The sequence below is a fragment of the Cynocephalus volans genome, chromosome 5, assembly GCF_027409185.1.
Source record: "Cynocephalus volans isolate mCynVol1 chromosome 5, mCynVol1.pri, whole genome shotgun sequence".
Taxonomy (NCBI): Eukaryota; Metazoa; Chordata; class Mammalia; order Dermoptera; family Cynocephalidae; genus Cynocephalus; species Cynocephalus volans.
Genome location: NC_084464.1, coordinates 108,826,120 through 108,849,911, shown reverse-complemented (window position 1 = coordinate 108,849,911; position 23,792 = coordinate 108,826,120). Strand labels below are relative to the sequence as shown.

The 23,792-nt window shown below is 41.8% G+C and overlaps 1 protein-coding gene across 2 annotated transcripts; it reads right to left on the bottom strand.

The window, feature by feature from the left end:
* Window positions 1–238: 238 nt before the first annotated feature.
* On the bottom strand, window positions 239–20,284 carry PRDM1 (PR/SET domain 1). Of its 2 annotated transcripts, XM_063097872.1 has the most exons (7): window positions 20,228–20,284; window positions 18,389–18,637; window positions 11,805–11,924; window positions 8,160–8,412; window positions 1,733–2,841; window positions 1,168–1,296; window positions 239–814 (listed from the first exon to the last, which is right to left on the bottom strand). In XM_063097872.1, exons 1-7 carry the CDS (start codon window positions 20,267–20,269, stop codon window positions 239–241), a joined length of 2,478 nt encoding a protein of 825 aa, XP_062953942.1. In that variant the 5' UTR covers window positions 20,270–20,284. The 2 variants fall into 2 exon arrangements, with proteins under 2 accessions (XP_062953942.1, XP_062953941.1); XM_063097871.1 differs by lacking the exons at window positions 11,805–11,924; window positions 18,389–18,637; window positions 20,228–20,284 and adding an exon at window positions 8,624–8,632.
* Window positions 20,285–23,792: the final 3,508 nt, after the last annotated feature.

Genomic DNA, 23,792 nt, shown 5'->3' with positions numbered 1-23,792 from the left:
ATAATATGTGTGTATATATATATATATATATATATTTATATAGTCTTTGCCTCATTTATGCCCTGAGATTTCAGTAACTTTGGAGTTCCTTCTTTAATTCCAGAGAGGTGAGGGAAAACCATCTGCAGTCAGGAGAGCTTGGCAGAGCTGGAATTATGTACAAGCAATTTGCTACAGGAACCCTGACTCACCAGTCATAACTTAAGAAACAAAACAAAATGCTTGTTTTCTGAAAATCTTAAGGATCCATTGGTTCGACTGTTTCTTGTTTGACCTTTACAGGTACCAGAGGTAGTGGGTTGCTATGAGGCAACTTCATAAGGGACAGGTCTGATGACTCATAAAGGCTACACCCCGAGGAGAGGAGTCCATTCCCCATGTTTCTTTGCAAAGATGCTTTCAGGCCAGTTTCTTCTTTCTCTTTTCTGACCACGGCCAGAATGTCTTTCTCCACCACAGAGATCACACTGATGTCGTCCTCCATGTCCTCAAGTCGGTCGGCATTGTCGCTGATGTCAAACTTCTCGATTTCTTCGTTGATACGGGTCAGGTCCTCCAAAGGCAGCCCAGCAGCTGGGGCCACAGGGCAGTTCCCCTTCAGGTGGACCTTGAGGCTGCAGAGATGGATGTAGCTCTTGTGGCACTGGGCACACTTGTGGGGCCGCTCCCGGGTGTGTAGACGCTTGTGCAGCTTCAGGTGCACAAACTGGGTGAACTTGGCAGGGCACACCTTACATTGGTAAGGTTTCTCTCCGGAGTGGAGTCGCAGGTGGGTCTTGAGATTACTGGTGCTGCTAAATCGTTTGTGGCAGACCTACAGTGTGGGGAAGAGAGAGGGCAGAGAAGGGAGATAGGAAGACCAGACGATTAAGAGTTGCCAATGGGAGGGGCAAGCTTAAAGACCAACACCTAGCAACCTGGGAGGCGAGAAGCCTTCCTGTGGCACCTATGGTGTGGTATTGAGCAAACAGGGATGTGGGCACACTGCACACGAGGTGGTGTTTATTTCTCCTACCATTTTCCCACCCACTGGAAGCTGGCTGTGTCATCATCTCAGCTCAGCAGATACAGAGCACTGGAAGGCCCACAAGGCCATCAGCCCGTGAGGACAACTCCACAGACATCTTCTACAAAGGTCAAGAGTTCTACCCAGAAAACAATGCCCACCTGGCATTCATGTGGCTTTTCTCCCGTGTGTACCAGGTAGTGTTTCTGCAGGTGGGCGAGCTGAGTAAAGCCCTTGTTGCAAGTCTGACATTTGAAAGGCCGTTCTCCACTGTGCACTCTCAGGTGGACCTGGGAAGAAGCCACATGTGTTAACTCTGCTCTCAAGTCCCTTCCGAGACCGAACTTGCAGATCAAAGCCTCAGGTGTTTATGATGCAAACTTCTTAAGAAAAGCATCAAGACAAAGTCTTAAACAGAACAAATAAAGCCCCAGTGTTTCCAGAATGCTTGTTTTCCCTGAGCTAAAAGAACAGAAATCAAAGGCTAGCAAGCACTTTAAACTGATCTTCTAGCCCAAGCCCCACATTTTTATTATTCACAAGAAACTCAGGAGCGGGGAAGTAACTTGTCCAAAGCCACAGAGCTAGCCATGGCAAAGCAAAGTAGAATCCACACCAGCTACTCCCAGCCTTGGTCTCATCCTGCTGCTCACGCCACTCACGGCCCACGCACAGGGAGCTACGGGCCAAGACGCATGCGCGCTGGCCGCTCGACCCCGGGCCTACCTTCAGGTTTGAGAGCTGGCCGAAGGTCTTGGCGCAAACGTTGCATTCATACTTAATCTTGCCGTTCTGCTTCTTCAGCGGGTAGGGAAGCGTCTTGTAGCCGGTCATGTTTCTTTTGTTTTTGATGAGATTCATGGCTTCGTCGCTGCTGGGGGCCGCCATCACTGCTGAGGTAGCTTTGGGTTGTGCCACGTGTTCCGACGTGGCGGCTGTTCCCGCGGTGGGAGACCCGCTGGTGGGGCTGCAGGTCTTGTCCTTCATGCTGGCGGCTGCCCCGGTGAGGGAGAAGGCACTGCGGGGCGCCGGGACAAGCACCTCTCTGGGATGCTCGGGCTGCAGCAGCCGCCGCGCTCCGTCCGAGGGCAGCGAGCTCGGGAGGGAAGCTGGGCTGAGCATGGGGTGGGGCAGGTTGCCCCCGCCCAGGAGGTTGCTGTAGACCGGGCACAACCTGGGGAAGAGGCCGAAGTTGCCGATGCCGTTTAGGTTGCTCACGGCGCCCAGGCCGTTGCAGTTCATGCCGTAGGGCGGCAGGAGGAACTTGGGGTAGTGGGCGTTGTAGGAGGGCATGAAGGCCGGCGGCAGGTGCGGCAGCGGGCCGTAGCCGGGGTACGAGCCCAGGCCCTCGGGGCCGTAGGGCGCGCTCAGGTAGGTGTACGAGTCCCGGCGCTCGTGGGGGCCGGGAGCCAGGGGGGACGCCGTGGCCCCCGGGCTGCTGTGAGGGCTGGAGCTCTTCAGGCTTTGGTCGGGGCTGCTTCTTGCGGAGGGACTTGGAGGGGTGGAGGTGGGGACGGGGGAGTGAGTAATGTAGGTGGGTCTCTCCATCCCATAGGCCAGGGAAGTTTTCAAAAAGTCTTCGGGGAGAGGGGCCCGGATGGGGTAAACAATCCGGGGGTAGAAGGGCACTTCCGGGCTCCCATTTTTTCTAAGGTCGTCCGTGTCCTTTTGTGAAGCGAGGGGTGAAATGTTAGAACGGTAGAAGTCCTTTCCTTTGGAGGGGCCGGAGTCCAGTTTTAGGATTTCTTTCACGCTGTACTCTCTCTTCGGGACATTCTTTGGGCCGAGTTCATTTTTCTCAGTGCTTGGTTGCTTTGGATTGCTCTGTGTTTGTGCTGAAATAGAGAAGAGCGATTACTCAGAGGGCGAGAGAGAACTGAAGTGAAATTGTCAAAGTTGCTATCTCTTCTTGAGAAAACCTGAGCACCAGCTGGTGACATGAACGACAGACACCTGGCTTTTAACGCCCTCTTCTTCTAGAACGCTCTGGGCCACTCAGTCCAAAGTGCTGCTTCATTTCCTCCTCAGCAAAACGGGGACAATGGCAGCATCGATAGAACGAACAGCACTGTTTGGATGATTTTGTTTCCGTTAGTGCAAACTTTATGATAGAAAAGTGCTGTTTGAGCTGGAACAAGATAGCTTCCATTAAAATGTAGTGGAAAAATACTGGGGTGAGGGGGGGTGTCATGTCACAGGTTAATAAAAGTCATTCTCATGTTCACAGTGGAAATCAGCACACCCTGTGAACTAGATGTGAAAGATCAAGACTCATTTGAGGTAATAAGCAGTCATCAATTTTTGCCTCGATTCTTGTTTAATACGAATTTGATAAAGCCCTCTTTTCAAACCGCCTACACCAAGCAGATTAGCAACGTGGACACCAACCCTTACCCACGATGTGCTGACAGCACAAGCATTCACCAAGGCTCTGTCTGGTCTAACGAGGCTCCCAGCAGTGCTGCCCCTTGGAATCACAAGGCGTGACAGTCACCTCTGCCAAACCACAACAGGTACTTCCCGAGCCAGTTCAATTACTTAGAGCACCGAAGAAAACAGAGGCACTAAGAGGAAGGCAGTTACTTCCCAAGACGGCATATTATTACTTGGTAAATATAATATTTAGGAACAGCAGCAATGAGGACAATTTCCAGACTATACATGCCACTGCCAGCCCTATCTCCCAAACACACAGGACCAATGATGCCTTCAGGGAAACACCAGTCAGAGCAGGGAAAACCAAAAACTCCCTTCTGAAAACCAAAAGTAAAGCATATGAGGCTTGGTTTGAGTTCTGGTTATTGGAGGGCAGTCACTCAAGCCAGGACACCTGCCCTGGGAGTCCACTGAAGGCAGCAGCCATCAGCATGTGGGGGTTGCAGAGCTCTTGGCCTCGACAGGAGAAGACCCGGCAGGTTCCGGGAATCTTGCTGACGCCTTTGTAGACGTATCCTTCATCGTCTTAAAAAATGTCTCGCTTGATTGAACTGACAAAGAACTCCAGGTTTGCTATCTGATAGGTCTAGAAATGAACTCTGTGGAACTCCAGAATGGAACCTTTCAAATCCATTCTCTAGGCTGACAGGCTCGAGGGATTCGATTCCAGTTTGAGAGCCCCTCAGAGAATGTTATCTCTTGCTAGCCATTATCAGTTACTCCTTGGCGAGCCAGAAGCCCCAGGATAAACACAGTGAACACTATCAGGGAAGATGCTGATCAGGGGGCAGTGATGGAAAGCTTGTGAGGGAGAGGGATTTCTGAAGCCACTAAAGCAAAACAAATATCCTCTTATCAGGCCAATATCAGTCTTTCAGTGAGGCCCAGCAGGCAGGAAGTTCAAATTGTCACTTTTGTTTTTTAAAGCTGAAATGGTAAAGGAAGAGAGAGACAACTAAGCTGGAAAACTGATAGGCAAGGCATCTCACAGCCACAGGAAGGAATCTTATGGAGGTGAAAAAGAGCGATCTGGAATCATCTACATGAGCTCAAATTAATATTAATAAAAAAAGATGCCACCCTAAGAAAATCGAAGTACAGACACTCTACCCTCATAACTGTGTGTCATTTTTATGTGGCAAATTAATCTAAGTCTCATATTTTTACCAAGTGGCTTCAATACTCCTTTGGTTCTAAAATTAAGCAAGTTAAAGCCATAAACATAGAAATTTATCCATAGCACTGCGCCTCATGTTTATTTAGCCAGGTGTTCTTGCTAAGCACCTTAATATAATTCTGTTATTGAACTGATATAAAGCTAATGATTGGGTCAACAAACAAAAATGTCAGAGTTTTTAATTTAGTATGCAAAATACTTAGCACAGTGCCCACAGTAAATCCACAATAAATGTTTATCATGTCTGGTGCCTTCAGAAAAATAGATTTACATCTTATTCTGAAAGAATATCCAGAGCGAAATGTTAGCCTCCCTAAGATGTTCTGGTGGAAATTATGGAGTCTATATGAAGGTATATTTTTAAAAATTGTTCTTCAGCAGCTGAGTAATCAGTGGATCTGGTGTCATTTCTGACTCTCCCAGCAGCAGCTTGAATTAACATGAAAAAGAAAATCAAGATCTGTTTTTGTTCTTAAATCTTAAATGGCTGTAGGCGGATGGAGTCATTTCAAGAGTGAACTGCTTCTGAAGGCTCTGAATGGCTTAATTATGCCGACTCACATTTTCGATCTATAATAAGAACCCCCAAGACTACAAGAAAGAACCTAGAAGTTCTGCAGTAGGCAAAACAAAGTCTGTTTTCAACTGAAACTGAGAAAGCAGATTAACATTTAGAAGTCTATAATTTGGTCAACTGTTTTCTAGATGGGTTAGTTAGATAGATGAAAAAAGTACCAAGAAAAAAAATTGGGAGGGGTAAGGGGTTCTGTTCTTTTGTTTTTAGAAAAATGCCAGTTTGTGATTTCTGGCTACTTCCTTTACTTCTGTTTGCTTCAGATCCCTTCTCCTCAAAACTCCACCAATTGAACCATTATTGCCATTGAAACCCTTACAGAGAGATTCTGGCACAGACCTCTATTGTGCTTTAAGCATGGAAACCCAACACAACTCCTTTGGAGACACAATCTACCTATTAGGCCTGATGAAATAGTGGAAATTTTCCTGATCAGAGTCTCAATCATCAGTTGCCACACCTAAGACAACTGGTTTCACAATCAGCAGCAGGAGTCTGGTTTTAAGGTGACTGGTTATTGTTAACTCTCATTCTTTACTTTGAATATTGGACAACGAAAGGGTACCTGAAAATGTTAAATGATGATTTAGAAAATGTTCTTCATTGAAAACAAAAAGTGTATTTGAGGGATCAAAGGTACAAAGGTGTCATTTTACAGAATACATGAGAGTTGCTTCTGAACACAAAGAATAAGCACTTGAATTTTAAAATACTGTGCAAAGCCTTTCATTGGGGAATAAAAATGCCAAGCCTTTAAAACCTTTCTTTGATTGGCGCAGGGTGGGGGAAGTACGTGAAAAAGATTTTCATGGTTGGTACAAAGTCACTGGGGTGGGTCACCTCAAATGGACTTACTGTTTAAAGAAAAACAAAAATCATAGACTTTCTCTGAATCCAAGAGTGATTAAATTTAAGGAATGTAAGGAGACCCTCAAGAGGAAGTGGCCCGCTATGTTGCAGAAGTTAGGAGTGAGCAGCACCTCTTCCCATGAGATGCCCTGCAGGAACCAAAGTTCCACGAAAATGCGACTGTACCTTTGTGTCTTTAACCACCAGGCCCTTAGCACTAGACCTGGCCCATACAGATGCCCAAATAGCTCAATGGCTCCTGGGATTATTGGCTCCAGGGATATGACAGAGAGTCTGAGGAGGCGCTGCAGAGAGAGATGAGGGGAAAGAACTGCCGCCTGTGGTTAGGACCTGATTATGCCCACAGAAGCCAGTTTATTTCCAAACATTCCGAGATTTCTTTCTGAAGCTCAAGGATGTACACTGTGTGTGTGTGTTAAGGACAAACACAAATCTTAAAATGTGTACAGCCCCAGATTTTCAGAAAACTGCAAATGTAGGCTTGAGATCCTAAGGGAGACAAAGTAAACTGAACAGGAACAGCACAAAATGAATAATGAATAGCTGTACTGTTGACTAGGATATATGACTAGGATAAGTGATTAGGTTGTCTTCTGGTCCTAAAGTTGAAGTCAAAATTCTAATTTATGTTAAAATTATTATTTATTCAAATGTCTCTGTCAAGCTCTTTTACCTGCCTGTAATCCTGTCGACTGGGCCAATTGTCGAGCTAGGTAGGGCTGGGTCTGGAGCTCACAGACCCCTCCAGCCCATTATCCAGACTGGGTCACAAACCCTTCACACGCCAGGCTGGGTCCCCCGACCCCTCACACACCAGGCTGGGTCACCAAACCCCTCACACGCCAGGTTGGGTCACCAGACCTCTCACACGCAGGTCTATAAGCTAGGTAACCGGCCAAAAGGGTCCTCGGAGCTGTAGATTGGAGAGCATAGCCACGGATGCCTGAGGTACTAAACACCAGCCAAGTTCGCAGCGCTGCGCATGCACACTAACCTCACCCAACACAACTTATTTATGAAGAATGTGCCATGCCACCCCCAACTGGACCGAGGCGAGGGGTCCTGATTGAACTATTCTATTTTCCCAACAGTCTCAAAGGTAAAAATGTGAACTACAACAACTTAGCCTTCAGATAAAACAAATGGGACAGCATGTCAACAACTGGTGAATATGGGTAAAGGGTAACTGGGAAGTCTTTGTATTTTTCTTGAAACGTTTCCTTAAGTTTGAAATGATACCCAAACAGAAAGTTACAAATATTTCAGCATTTAATTTTAACTTTTTAACTAAAAGGAGCTAATTTTAAAAACTGTTATAAAATATAGCAGGTTTAACCAAGAACATACAACCATAGTTACAACAGAGGTTAGCATTTTACGGTTAATTCTTAGATCTCTCCTAGAGATCACTTGAGAATGGCTAAAATGAAGTATCTCTTCGCAGAGAGAGGTGATGACAGCAATTTTAACCAAGTAAGAAAAATAAAAGATGATAAACCTAAGGAACTGAGAATTTGTTAAGATAAAGTGATAGGTGGCTACTGTAGTACTGATCAGGAGATCAGATAGTTTTTTACCATAAGGAAGGAAGCTCAGATATAAAATCTTTAGGGTTAGTCATGTAGAATGATATTTGAAATATTATGACAGTTTTTCTAGAAACAATCATACGTTTCACATTAGACCGTAACTTTATATTCAAATTTGCATCTCTACACTATTTCAGTGCATGTTTTAAGCACCGACAAAGTACCACAAACAAGTGGCTATACCTTGCATACTCAGCATGTCTGGACCAATCTCTATTATATTCCTAACCATCTCTTTTTGGATGACTTAGAATTGGACATTTATCTTTTCCTGTAACTTTCTGAATTAAACACTAAAAGTAGCATTTATTTTTTTTCAAATGATAAAGTTTCATCATAAGGAATGAGGACTAAAAAAATTTTTTCCTCCTCCTAGTCCCTAGTTTAAGCCACCTACTTGGTCCAACAGATGATGAAGCCATATAATTAAACAACATGTTATTAGCTCATAGGGGCAGAACCGACATTACTGGCATTTTTTATTTTTTTGTTCTGTAATCCACTTACTGAGATTCATCATTGTCAGCTCTCCGGGATAAGGGTAGTGAAGCCTTTCTGCAAAGTCTCGGCAATACCACACAAGAAGTTCCTGGTTGGCAGGGATGGGCTTAATGGTGTAGAAGTAGATGTTCATCCCGTTCTGACATGCAGCCAGGTTTTGCTCCCGGGCAGAGTGCGCTGGATTCACATAGCGCATCCAGTTGCTTTTCTCCTCATTAAAGCCATCAATGAAGTGGTGAAGTTCCCCTCTGGAATAGATCTGTCCAAAAGAGAAGACAGACATGTAAAAGGAAGTCAGCCCCAAAGCAATGGAAAGCTCCCCCGGCACCTCTCAGAATAAACACAGCAAGTACCATGTGTGATTTCCGATCCACTATTGCCTAGTTAGAAAAAGAAATCAGTTTAGCCAGAGTAGTCTTGAATCAGCAGAAATAAGGGCGGAAACAGGTAAGGCACACTCTGTCAGTTACCTTTTCCATTTCAGTTTTATCGTCTTTTCATGTTCGGGAAAAATAACAGAAGAACGAAACACAAAATTTCATTTAAGAAGCTGCCTCAAACCGATCACACCACCACAGAGTACTACTTTTGCTACAGCGATGAATGGCAAACGGGCGATGCTACTAACTTCAGTTCTGATTATGCTGACTTTTAGTGCTTTGAGTCACTGGGTAGAAGACCAAGCCGACTGACTACGTCAAACTGAGTCTCTTAACTTTTTCTATGGCCTCTGTACTTGCCATTTCCTACACCTCCGCCCAAGGCTTAAACTATGCAAACATCCTCCACCCCCAACCCTCCAAGTCCTAAAGTAACACTTGTTCATATGAATACTTGGAACCTTGCCTTTTTGTGGAAACACTGGGTGGGGCAAAGGTGAACTTCACCTGCCATAACAAAGTGAACACCGGGACAGAAGCCAGATTTTGACAGTCTACTGAGAAGTCACTTTTCCTCTTGATAAACATGTTCAGCCTTGTTCTTTTCTTTCGAGCCAAGGAGGGAAGAGAGAACCCCTTATCTGTGAAGAGGTTGGCTAAAACACCACACACAGAGCCATAGGTGTGTGTTTTTGGAAAAAGAACAGAAAGAAAGAATGTCATTCTTTAAAGGCAACACATAATGAATTCAAAGTCTGTCCTAGAGTAATACTTCTGGTTAACAGATACACTCAGGCCACTTGGTCAAAAGGCAGAGGATTAAGAATAAGAAAAATTAAAATATACACTCTTACTGAAACTACTTTGTAAGCAAGCTCCTTATCCTTCCACAGAAAGTTTCTTGCTCACCCTCTTTTAAGAGGTATACCTCTTCCTCAGACTTAAGTCTCCTTTTACGTATATAATCAATACCTGGTTATCAGCAACTTGTAGTCTCCAAGTAGCAGGGCATTGTTTGTAGCAGAAATTTTGCTCTAACAGGACAGCAGTTTACTGCTTTATTCAGTGGGTTACACAGACTGACTACGTTAGTCCATAAAATCGTTTTTGCATTTCGCTCAAACGTTATCAGAAATAAAAAGGAACTCTGTCCCTTTAACACAGGCAGTAAACACCAGAATCACTTTCTTTTAAGAGTAACTTCCTGTAAATTGTGAAGGGGGAAATACGTGTGGCTTCATCAAAGCAGCTTGTGAGAGCTTTTGCGGTGTGTTTTGTTAAGAGAAAATGGAACAAGGCTGGGTGAATTCTGCTATCAAGAGGGGTTTTCAAGTTTGTTTACTCTGATGTGCAAACTTCCAGGAACATGGGGTTCCATCGTTCTTGCACTCTTTGTCGGGGCGGAAACTGCTTTCTAAAGCTACGGGTATGTTGATTCCAGTCAGCCTTCCATGGACTGCAATTTACTGTATCCTCATTTAAGAACTGAAATGTCGATGCCATGAAGTCACACACACACACACACACACACACACACACACACACACACACACCCACAAGAAAATAAAATAATGCATACATAAAATGAACACTGTTCCCTACCACTTCACTGCATTTCCATATATTATCAAAAAGATTAAAAACATGCTGACTCATAGTACAGTTACAAGAAATGTCACTGGTTTCTCAACTTGAACATCCCTTCTCTTCTTTGACGGTGTAATTTGCATGAAACTTTTTCTTTCCTCACAACAGATGTTCATATTCCTGCCAGCAAAATCAGGATGCCTTTAACAACATTTGGGAAGTTATCTCCTATAATATCCCTTGCATGTGAAAGACTGATTCAAATTAATCCTCCCAAGGAAAGCCTTTCAGTTACTTTCAGTGAATCTTTAAATGAAACATGGAACTGGGACAGTGATGGGAGATTCTTAGGTGTTTCTTGCCTTCTTTCAAAATGACCAGACATTCATGAGACTTATGCTTACTTCAGACCTTCGACTCCAAGAATTATACACTTCTATGGCTCACTTCTGAGAAGAATTTATTGGCAATAAAGGCAAAAATGCATTCACATTTTCCCCATTTTAAGTCATATAGTGAATATATTATAAGCATGAGTAATTATTAAATAAAAACTGTGAGCACATGATTCTTTGAGAATCTATAACTGCTCTCTTTTGCTCGGGAAATAGTACAATAAACTTGTAAAAACACAAAACTTCCTGGATTAACAAAAAAAATCGTTTCTTAGGAATAGTTTGAGTGATTCCCTAACATAACTCTTTTATGATATTTGTCCAAAAGATTAAGTATTCTAGGCAAAAATACCAGCCAAAGCAAGCATAATCCAATTTTCATTGTTACCATGCAACTGTTTCCATTTGAATTCAAATAATGTACGTTTTATGTATGTGTAAAAATTGCCTACTAAATTTAAGTAAGCACATCTTTATATTCTAATTGAGGAACCCAGATATCCCAGAGACATCTATGGGAAGAGGGAAAGCAGTCTGACTTTTCTCCATTCACTCCTAATCCAGAGTCTTTTACTCAAGGATTTCATCTAATTAGTTCATCTCTGAGGTCCTTTCTAATGCTGACATTCCAAAGGAAAGAGTATTGTCCAGACCTCGGCTGGATGCTATTAGGAAAGCATATCATCTCACGGGATTGTAGCATTTTCCTTACGCTATGGGAATAATTTTCCTTATGCTGTGGGAATAATTTACATACTGTCAAATAGAATAGTTTTATGATGCCCACGCATTTAAACAGGACTAGCCCTGTGGTTCTTCTGCATTCCCCTAGTCCCATCTTCCACCTATACTACCTTAACAGCATTCATTTTCAAGATAATTCATTTTTGATAACTCTTTAATTAAAGTTAACTCAGCAAGAAATCAAGAAGGGGTGAAATCTAAGACTTGGTGACTCATTACTACTTCCTTGCAGAGAAATGCAAATGAATCTACCCTTGAAGCAAGCAGCAAACTATTTCCTTTCATCACAAAGCTCTGAGTTGCAAAAAATCAAAATTCACATACAGTCCATATCTCCATCACTAACCATCTAAAATTTGTATTTCCAGGGACAAACATTTAACCAATATTATCACATTTGCCCAGAATTCCCTGTGTCCATGGGACCCTGAATACTTGTAGGTGAGCCCCAGCATTTCTTGGGTTGAAAAAGGAAGTGACCTGCCTCTTCTAGCTCCATTCTTTTTAAAATGCTTAATGAGTCTAGAAAAATTTTCCCTACTTACCCGCCAAAAGTATTTCCTGTTGGCATTCTTGGGAACTGTATCATTGGTATAGATTTCACCTATTAGGGGTCCAAAACGTGTTCCCTTTGGGATGTATTCTTTGCTCACTACTCCAATAACCTAAAGGGGGTAAAACACATGAAACAGTTACTTCTTTATATTTCAGTGAATTGAATTGTCAAGTGGTAATAATGATGAAAATTTCGATATGGAGAACAGACATTAATAGCACCTACATAATTAACAATAAGCTTCACCTGAGTGGAAGACCATCTTTTACAGTTTGAAATTATAAGCAAATAAGCAAGCATTATAACAGTCTAGAGGATTATTCTCCAGTGATTGAGGGCCCTTTATTTTTATTATTATTTTTCATACTAGGTGAACAGAGAGGATAACTATTTTTTTTTTCCAAAGGAGAATAAAATACTGCAGAATTAGATGGTCAAGATTAGACCATTTCAGCCTGCTCTTAGTTTCCTATTTCTCATTCGCCCTCAAACCATAAACACAGTGTGCTTGAGGGGAATAAAATAGTTTTAACCTCAGAAACCAAAATAATGCTCTTTAGTTGTTCCACAAAGGCCTACGGAACCAGAAAACCAAACACATTCTGTTTTTTTCACTCCAGATGAGGAATTTTTTTTTTTTAATATCTTGTAAGTTTCTCTTTTAATAGAAGAAAGCTCTTTCGGATCTTTGTTCTTCTCTTAACATCTTCTACTCAACAATGGTCAAAAGTCTTCCTTTGAAATATGAGAATTTATACTCATAGAATTTATACTGAGGAAAGCTGTGGGTTCTAAGAGCAGTGGGTTCTAAGATCTGAGGAAATGACTTTCTCAGACTTTATGTATCACACATTTTGACTTTGTAAGGCTTTGCTAAAGAAACATGTTAACTATGCCAGTTCCTCCTTGATGGTAAATTTCTTTTGAGGGGGTAAAAAAAAAAAAAAAAAAAAAATCACCCACCATGAATCAGAAAGCAATTCATCACTATTCAAAAGAACTCCTCTGTAAGTAGTTCTTTAAAACATTTTGCAGTTACAGTTTTGTTTTGGTTTTTATTCTCTCCCATTTTAATTTTTTCCATGTTCAAAACAGCTTGCAAGTTACTTACTGAATACCTTATTGAAAAGGATGGGGGGGTGGGGAGTAAACGGTGATTATATTTATTTTTCAGGTTTTATTATCCCTGGAAGCTCCTGTATAACTGTGTATCTGAAATGGTAGATATAAATATGCGAATCAATAAATGTTCACAGACTGTTCACAGTGGAATCTAAGATTTTGGTTATAATATACACCAGTACCTCATTAAATCTCATCAAGACTTTAAACCTGTGTTCAAGTGGATATGGAATACCCACAACCTACATGGTTGTGACGACCAGTCTTTCTCATGTAATTTTCTTATCGGCCTATGATTTTTTTTCTAAAACAATTTACTATTCAATATACAAGTCAATGGAGCATACTCAGACTGGAAAGAGAAAAAAAGAAAATTTCCTACACCTAACACAAGTTGAAACAAGAGTGTTATTTTTGGTCCTTTACGAATTTCTGTCAGAGAGCTGAAAAAAGCAGATGTTCATTTCATCCTCCTCTGCCTTCATTTACATCTATCTGCCCTTTTCAATAATAGTATATCGCTATTAGTACTCATTGGCAGCACAACTGTTGGGAACAAGTATATCTCAGAGCAGTCTTGAGATAAAAATATATGCTTAAGTAGACTTACTTATTTCAGAGACTCATTGTCTTGGACATATTATCGAACATAATTAATTTATAAAATTCATAGTATTGACTTGTATGACAAATCATTTGACACTCATATTTGAGTGATTATTCCATAATATTAAAATGACAAACAGGAAAAACAAATAATGCCATTTGTTGGTGAGCTAATAATTAGCAGTTGATATTTTCAACGTATCCACTTTAAAGCAGTAATTTTAAGAAAGGCACCCAACTGGTCCCAACTGGTTCATCAACTTTGTTTTAAATTACAGTCTCTTACAGACAGTGTCTTGGGAGTCAGAGGTTGATTACCAACAAGTAGCATTACATTGAGGTCATGGTTTTTCTTCCAAATTGTCATTCTTTTACAGAATGGGCCTCTTGATTTTCAGCTGTCAATCTTACAGTAAGAAAACAGGACATTTTCTCGTAGCCAAAAAGAAGTCAACTAGAATCTTGTTCCTGTAAAGGAATTTGGGGAAGACATAAGCCATCCAACATCTGTTTGAGCAAAACTACGGACTACTCACTGAGGAAGATATAATGCTGCACTGGAAGTAGTTCTTGCCCTCTATAACCTTACAAACCGCAATTCAATATGCAAGACATGAGAACAATTAAAATGAGGAGGGTTTGTGGTAGAAGAGAGGTTTATGAAAATCCTCAATCCCAGACAAATTAAAAGAGCTTCAATATTAGACTATCTTTATGAATGAGACAGAGCCCTAATGTTTTAAATTCCTATTAGACACAGAGCTGTAGGGTACATATAAACTCACTCCTATAAATAAATAGGCACACAAAATCATAGAATTTTGAGGTTAGGAGTCCTGTAGCTTATAAACCACCTATATCCATTCCAAGTCCAGCACTCTAATATAAAACGAACACCTTCATCTCAAATCTATGTCTGAAACATTATTCAAAGAGGACATAAAAGGTGCAACTCTAAGATTATGGTGCTCATCCAGGTAACTTCAGAGGAAGGATAGGAACTGGGATTGTTTTTCATGGGAAGTGAAGAACCAAGTCATAGTTCTCCCTCTGGTCTTGGGAAGATCCAGACAGCCAACCCCATTACCTTGACCTATCATTTCCAACATTTTATCCTTGAAGTATGCAAATGTTACAGAGAAACTTGGCTTAACACAGTGCTACAAAGACTAAGAATGTGTTCACCTAACTCAGGAAGGAAACTCCATTGGAACTGACCAGGGTCCTAAAGAATTACTGCTGGGGACAGGCTGCTGTTTGCCTTCCATAAAAACCTATCGGTGAGAGGACCATGGGCTCTGACACTTCCATGCTTCATCTGTCCCACAGAAGCCCTTCGCACAGTGCTTTCTGTGTGACACTGATCCCTCTGCCACTTGGGCGGATTTGTCTCTGTCAGTGGCCTCAGTTACAGAGCACACCTTCCAGACAAAAAACAGGGCTTCTTTTCAATTTTCCAAAATGAAGATTTTACAGCTTAGGATGGGTTGAGTGCGGGTGCTGAATGAAAGCCTGACAGCAAAGACAATATAGTTTTTTGTTTTAAAGCAAATTCCTTCTTTAGAGAGTGTGCAAACATACACACACAGCAGTGGATTTTAAGCAGGAACATTGTTCACCCCAAATTACATTAAGATCACTTTAATTACTAGCTATCTCTTCTCCTTCCCTGAATCCCCCCCCCAATAAATCACTGATGTGATTAAAATTCTATTTTGATTATAAGGATATGTGCATTGAGAGGACTAGAACTCTGTAGTGGACCAAGACCTTCAGCCTGAAATTCACCTATTTTTAAATGGAGTGGAGTGAATGAAGATGTTTTTGGAATGTTTCCTCATTCATTATCTTTCTCTTAAAGGAAACATGGTAATTCCTTGGTACATCATCTCTCAAATAAAAGGCAGCATAAAGAGGGAATTGCATGTTATGGTGAGATACTTTTTACAGATGGCTTGAGTTAATAATGGACTTCAATCAAAATGGACACTGCATGAGTCGCCATGATCAGTCTGATGTTTATCAGCACACGATTTTGAGAGGTCAGACTCAGGGAGCCACAGCACCTCTTGAGTGCAAGCAACCTCAACTGAGGGCAGAAACTTGCCCAGGCTACTGCTACTAAAATATAAATGTTTAAATTGATTTTTCTATAGTCACATCTTCATAGAAGATTATTTCAGGACAAGGGGAAAATACCCATAAAAGAATAACTCATCAGTTTGAAAAGTTTTAGAAGTTTGAATAGCATGCCTATATTTGGTTTTAGTTCTGGAAATAGGAAGTAAGAACAGCCTCATTAAAGGTACAGAATGATTCTAAACCAAATCTAAAAATGAGGGTGAAGATCAGAAATATGGTATGTATGTTTTGTTTTTAAACCGAAAAAAAAAGATGCTGACACATAGCACAAATTCATAATGAAAAATGATCTTGTTAAACAAAATTCCCCACTATGTCAGCACAACACTTCATAATGTAACATCTTCTGCTATTTAAATGAAAACATTTAAAGAAGGGTAAGATAAATCAGTCAGATAAAAACTATACATAGAAAGGCTTTTTTCCTATTTCCATAGCTCGTGGGACTTAAAGAACCAACTGAATAACAATAATGTAAACATTTCATCAATCCTAAATGTTTCTATCCTGGAACTGGTTTGCAGCTATCATACCCTCAATAGATCAATTCCACCATCCTCTTTCGCCACCTAAAGGGAGCTGTCCTTTCCCAAAGTTCAAAAAGAAATGAGAAACAGAAAAACGTACAAATTTCAGAGTAAGCTGAAGACAGTATTACATTCAAGATTATTTCCTGGTAACTTTTATGATTAGGGACTGAAGATGTACTATCCCTATTCAAGTGCTTCAGTTAAATAAAACATGGGGAAATAGGATAAGAGACCCTGACCTCCTAGGTTAGTTTTGAAGGACCCTCTTCAGGCACACAGGCACTATCTGCTTCTCAGTTATTTACATACTGAAATAGGGAGTTACACGTTCACAGAAAAAAACAAGCTTAATAAAGGATCGGTCTGAAATATGTTAAGATGATAAATAAAACCACAGTGACACCAAGAGGGGCCAGTGTAACATAATCTAGAAGCACTTGTTGGAGAAGTCAGACGAACTTTGCTCCAAGTCCTGGGTCTGGCTCTAACTATATGCTTTTCTGAGAGACTATCTTTCTGAACCTTGGACTGAATGATCTAAGAGCATTACTTGACTTAGCTACGGTTTTAAGTAGAATAATGGAAACTGAAAAACTTAAGCCAAGAGCTGAACTGAGGGTAAGAACATTATAGAATTAAAAGGCAAAGATGACCCACAGAATGGAGATCTTTATTTCAGTCCTAATGGGCTGGACAGGGCAACATAGCAGAAATGAACCTGAGGAACAGACCAATATTTGGTCAAATCTGATATGGGAAAAAACACACTATACTGTTTAAAGCCACAGCCAAACCTTCAATACCAAAACAAATCCTACATCGATTCCAAGGCCCATATATTAAGAGATTTTCTATTGAGAACAGCATTGCTTTCAGGAAGAGGTGTAATTAAGGCTGACTTATGGAGTTAAATTTTCAGTAATATTCATGTACAACTACAATTTAAATTTCTTAAAAAAAAAAAAATCTGCCTTCATTCTCCCAGCAGAAAAGAAAAAAAAAAAAAAGGGTTGATCTTTAATGAAACTCAAAGCAGAGTTACTCTATTTAATTTTAGACAGCTGTGTCTCCCCCTCACCAAAAACACTGAACTCAGACACACAAACAGGAAAGAGACAAAATGTTTCCCAAACAGGCTCCCAGATTCCTTCAAATGCTTTTCTTTAGAGAAGGGGGAAAGTGATTTGACATGGTTGTAGTGAACAGTTTAGGTAGCAAATTCTGGATTCCTACAACAAACGATCCCCTATTCACTACTTTCTGAAGGCAATAATAGAATTGACAGTGCCTGGTCAGTAATGGTGATGATGGGAAGTCCGCTGAGGGGCTGATTCAACTCCCCTCAGCAATAGACTAGTGAGAACAACTGCAGTGGCCAAATTCTCAAAACAAGAGGTGGTTCTGCAAGTTATTTCACAGCTAAACATCACGCCTAACTATAATCATTATATAAAAGGGTAAACACAAATCAGTTGCTCATTCCAAGTTTGGGTTTTCAGCCCCTTTGAAACAACAAAGGGTGTACCCACTTCAGAGGCCAATAAGGAATTGGCCTGCCAGCCCAGCCAGAGCAAAGGAGCTGCCGCTGATAAACAGTGGTTAGCTCTGAAGTCATCCGGACAGAGGACACTTTTACGTGATCCTCTTCTTGGTTTATACCATCACTTCAGTTCATAAACACGTCAAGGTTTTGAGAATAATTTTAGAAACCCAGCTAATAAAGCTGGCTTGTTAAAAAGAATAAAGCCATCTAATGACGAAAGGGAGGCAAAAGAAACATTAAAAACTTGTTTTCTAAGAAAAAGTTTTCTCCCTCAAAAGATACTGTACACGGGGGCAGGGAGGACTAGGGCCAGTGAGCAGGTCCAGAGCTTTCTAGAAGCCAGCTGACAATTTCACCCACCCCAAGCTGCAAGCTGGCTTTTCCAAGACACCTCAATTTGCCAAGATTCAACTGTTTACTGACTAGTATGGAACAATTGAGGACTGTAAGAAATGAGAAGGAACCGACTTAGGGAATGAGAAAGCAATGAAAGAAGTGAATGGAGAGATCAATTATTTACTGATACTTACAGATTCGCATAGACTCTTACAGATATATGAGGCCTCTAGGGCAAGTAGGGAGATTTGGCGCCAGGTGCCAGTCTTCTTCAGCAATAAACCAGAGGCTTACCTCTTTACTGTTTGTGGCATATTTGAAAAGCAGATTCCTTGGTAAGGATGCCTCTGCCTGAACTGAAGTCCCTCCATCGGTTCCAGAATCCCAAGGGTGGTCGTTCACAATGTATGTACACTTCTCTTCAAACTCGGCTTCTGTCCACAGAGTCATATCTGCATCCTCCATGTCCATTTTCATGGTCCCCTCCGTCCTCTCTACCAACCCTTGAAACTTCACAGCACTGGAGCTACACTTGGGGGCAGCCTGGAAGAGAAGGGAAAGGCCTTTAATCCTCATTGTCCTGCCGTTTCTGTGGCTCCCTTGGAGAGACTATGACTAATACAGTAGTCTGAAGACTTTAAAAGCAGATGCAGAGTGCTTGGTACAGTTGAGCAAGAGCCAAAAAGCTGTATAAAGCAGATTGCCTTGAAGAAGCAATGTTTTTAAATGCTACTTGGTTAAAAAAAAGAATGTGGCAACCTCTTTGGGGGGAAAAAGAAGAAAAAAAAGAACCACCTCTGAACAATCCCTGGCTTTACCTCTCACAGCAGAAAAATGTGGTGGGCGCTCAGTCCTGTGTCCCAGACGCCTGGGGTCATGGCTGCCGGACCCTCAGCGCTGTGGAAAAGCTGCCTCAGAAAAGTGTCACAAACAAGGAGAGGAAGAGGAAGGAGCTCTGTCTGCCTCTGAATGAAGCTAAAAATGGAAAGCGCGTGTGGGGCAGGAACGGAACCCAGCCTGCCTTTTCCAAATGGGGAAGACTGAACTTTCCCACCAGCTCCCAACACAAAACAACTTTCAAAACAACTGCCCCCCCCCCCCCCCCCCCGCGTGCTCTGCTGTCCTCCGTCTCTCACAAGAAAACTGAAAAGAGCTGCATCCTGCCAGCATCACTGAGCTGCAGCCTTTAGGAAAATCGTCTGGACCACAGGAAAAGAGGAGGAAAAAGGGGTGAGGGGGAAAACACCCAGCAGTTTTTTTTAGACTTGTGGGCATCTCATGCCAAATTGAAACAGCAAAACCAAAACATAAAACTGTTCAATAGAATTCCCTGGAGAGAATTCCTTCAGGAGTCCTCAGCTACAAATAGCACTTTCCATTTAAATCTGAAAGTGTACAAATTCCCAGAAGTCACTGATGAGCTACAGTTTACTGTAACTAAAGTTATAACAAATATAGACGACTCAGAGGACAAGCTCTGCTTCCACTTGCAAATTGATAAGGATATTCCCGAAAATCCTCCCTCACACTGAGAAAAAGTGCTATCCAAAGACAAAAAAGGTAAATAAATTCTGCATCATGGACATATTTGATAAATATTAGGAATATCATTCCCATGTAAGAACTTGTGCTTGTTAAAATGTAAACACAACACTCTGTGGGAGTCCTTCAAGGTGGCTTTTACATTCTTCCACTTCTTCCCTAAATATGATGCTCTTTTTTTAAAAATAAAAAGTCAGATGCGAAGTTGTCTTTCCCTCGGTTATGATTAAAGCAAACTTGCATATTTAGTTCCAAAACGTAGAATCATGATGTCAGATAAATGTTAAACTAAAATTGAAAACTTAAGCCAACCCGGAATAGTCACGTTGTTTGACGGAGGTGGTGGGCAGGAGCCACTATTGAAATTTCAATGAATTGGCAATTATGTCTAGAACTGAAAGGGTTAATGATTCATAAGGAAAAAGTCTGATAAATGTTTGACAGTACTCAGTGCACCAAAGCAGAAGCATTTCTTGCTTCTACTGCGACTACGTTATCCAAAAAAAAAAAAAAAAAGAAAGAAAGAAAAGAAGAAAAGAAAAGAAAGTTTCCTGATCAATTTCGAAATAAAAATAAAATCAAGTTCCTTACCAAGGTCGTACCCACACGTTTTTCCAAGCAAATATCCAACATCGGAGATGAGTCTCCTCATGTCTGCCCAGTCCGCATTGTCCCCGCGTCCCCGGCCGGGCTGAGCAGTGCTGACGCGCGCCCCAGCGCTCGCTGCTTTTCTACCGCCGCCCCGGCGCCGCGTCCCGGCTCTCGGCGGACAGGACAGGTGCCGTGCGCTGCTCCTGCCTTGCCTCTCCGCAACACTGGAGGGCCGAGTGTCACGGCAGCACTTTGTGTTAACCAGCCCGGCGGCTCCTTCCCCTCCCTGTGCAGATTTCATTAGCCACTGATTCACCAGCTGCCTGAAGTGGGGGCGTGGCCATACCTGGACCCGCCGGACCCGCGCACGCCGCCGAGCCCAGGGCTTTCCCCCGGACTGCGAGCTTCCTCTCTTCGCATGAGAATTTCGACATTTATTTGGAGTCTTCCTACTTTCCTTTAAAGGCACTTAACCTCAACGTTTACTTGGGCTGTGTTGTGTTCTGAACACTCCAGATCGCTCTCCTTTCTGCTGCGGCAGAATAAGGGGGCGCACCTTCCTTAGATGAAGGAAACATTAAAATTATCTAAACATTTTGTAGTTCTTCAGCTCAAATCCCCAGTTACGGAATACACAAAAGTTACTTGAAAAGAGCAAGTTGAATTGTTTTTTCCATCTAATGTAGTACGATGGGGCTGTCTAGTCCTCAAGCGATTGCATGTGAAACACACGTTCCCCCCCCCCAAACTTTTAAGATTCCATTTCTCCTGCTAGCTAAAATACATTTAAATTTGGCATAATGAACTTCCCTCTTTAGGAGAAATAGGAAAAAGTTATACAGATTAATTTTTTCCCCCTTTTCTCTCTTCCCAAACCCACAGGCAGACTTCCGAGGAGTGTGTAAATTAAATGTTGACCATTAATCGTTTCACAGTTAAGGGAAATATTGAACTGATCACTGCGAGTGGAAAGCGGGTGGAGGCAGTAATTAGTGGGGCTTGCTGGAGCCCAGGCCGGCTTTTCCTCCAGCTCTAGTCAGTCCTCTGTTGAAGGAAGGACATCCTGTGATGATGGCATACAATGTCCTGTTTGTTTATTATTAAGAGCGAGGACCTTGCATTCCTGCTTCTCATTACAAAAAAAAACCAGATGCTTTACTTCCTTCAATGGTCTTGTGCCTTCAGCAAGGAATCCTCTAATTCAGAGAAACAATAATGCAAAAGGTCCATTTATAGCAAGCACCCCATTACAATTACTATTTAGATCACTGAAATACAAGTCTTCCACTTTTCCTGCTTGCCTCACCATAGGTGGTTATTTAAAAAGAAAAAAACAAAACAAAACAAACTCTCCATCGGCCTTAGGCTTCATGTCTTTTCCGACATTTTAAATACACATGTGCATACACACCCCCTCACACACACACCCAGTCCCAACCTAATGATACCAACTTAGTCATACAATGAAGTGGATCTCTGAGTATTTGTTTACAGGAAGAAACGAAACAAGGCAAAACAAAAGCCCAACTCAATCATAAAAATATGTCTATCTTTAAAATTTCTTTTCTCTTTTTTAGGAAACTTTTCTAGATTTTTTTTGCGGGTGGAGGACGAAGAGGCAAAAGACTATTTGCCAGGAAATAGTATTTGTGTCTGAAGTCCTTCTACAATCTCTGTAGCACAGAACGATTAAATTCCCACTAGGGGACTTTAAGTTTGCTGTTTGCTGCTTGCTGCTTGGTCCACCTGTTATAGCATGTTACGCCAGAGGGGACGCTAGCACCAAGAGGAAATAGGATTTTTAGACAGCACATGTGCTAGGGGTATAAAACTGAATGAACAATTCCTAAGAGTTCTCAGAAAGCACCAAGATGATAATTAAACAAGAGAAATCCAGCCTTCTCAAGAGGGTTTATTAACTGATGCTGAGTCAGCACCACAATGGACAGTGGACAGAAAAACAATGTAGTCATACTGAAGGCCGGCCTGCTGTTCAAACAGTCTCACTTGCAGATGTTAAAGAGTATTTCACTTCCCTTCTAGAAAAAACTGTTCTGAGGCCACATATACCCTGCAAGGGCTGGTTAGTCACCATGATGGAGTAAGAGAATAGGCAAAAAGTTGGAGATTTGAGGTGGGAAGAAGGTTATTTTAAGCCAAATGTTTGCTTTAATGACTGGAAGATGCCAGTGAATCAACTCACTGTTAATTAATATCAGCCTGCACTCACCTTCAGAGGTGGTGAAATGGGCTTGAGTCTAGGGAAGACGCACACTTCAAATACCAGTGTGGGGCTTAGCCAGGCAACCCTAAAATTAGTTCCAGGTGTTCCAGCTGAGCAGGACAAGGCCATGGGTGGAACTTTAAGGAAAGTACATTTTGAGACACAGAGCGTTGGAATATCAAATCTTTCAAATGTTTGCTTCTTGTCTCAAAGTGATAGAAAAAAATCTCCAAACCTACTTTTGACTGATTATAGTGGTCAAGGAAAGGCAATAATATAATTTAAAATGAAACATACAGAAAAGGAAGAAGAAATAAAGAAAAGGAAGCATGCTCCATAATAGGAAAAAACATGTTTATATTGTAACATTTAGGCATTGTCCAGCACAAAACTGTTCAGGGGGAAGAAAAGGGGCTGACCTCCTGAACTTCATTCACTCAGCTCTTCCAGAAGGCCTGAACAGTACACATGTAGAATGCTGACTAAAGTTGGGAGACGTTGGCAGCCATACAGCTGTGCAGAGAGGGCTATCTAAGGCTGCTGCTGTCTGGAATCTTAAGTCTCAAAATGTTTGTTTCTAAGTAATAACTTGGTGCATTTTTAGTCATTATATGATTTCCCTCCCTGTTAGAACACACACCCCCAAAAAAACCAAAAAAAAAAAAAAAAAAAAAAACCCAAAAAACCTCAGTTACCTTTATTAATCAGCATTTCTCAGGCAGAATTCTCTCATTAATGCATTCGCAATGGCAGCAAATGATGAGTGATCCAGGTAGCTCTGTTCTCAGAAATCTCATCTATTCCCTTTGATGGCCTTATCACGACAGCTCAACAAGCTGATGTTAATTTGGTTTCAGTTACTGGGCCAGTCCTTTTTTCTCCCAGTCCCTAGGTGGGTTGGGAACTGCAACATATGTGGCCAGATGACTCTATGGGGAAAGGACTATTGTAGAATGAAGGGAAATTGAGTACCAAATCTGTAGACCTAAACTCCATTTGGGAAAAAAAATTTTTTTTCCCTAAGGAGAGTAAAAAATTAGATGAAATATGCCCAAGATGAAATGTGTTTTCGTTTTCTAATTCAACTCCTGCTATACCCAAACAAGGTCAATGACAGGCTAACCACATCAAGAGAACTCCCCCCACCCTCTTCTCCCCACTCCCTACCCACCCACCCACCCTCACCCCCCACACCCATCTCCCACTTCCTGTAAGTTAGGCATCTTCATGCTGGTAAACATTTGGGGACCAACTGTAAGCCTGAGCCTAAAAGAGGGACACTGTGGCTTTGAAGCCCTCCCACATGTCTCAAAAGACAGGCTGAGAGCTAGAGGGACACTC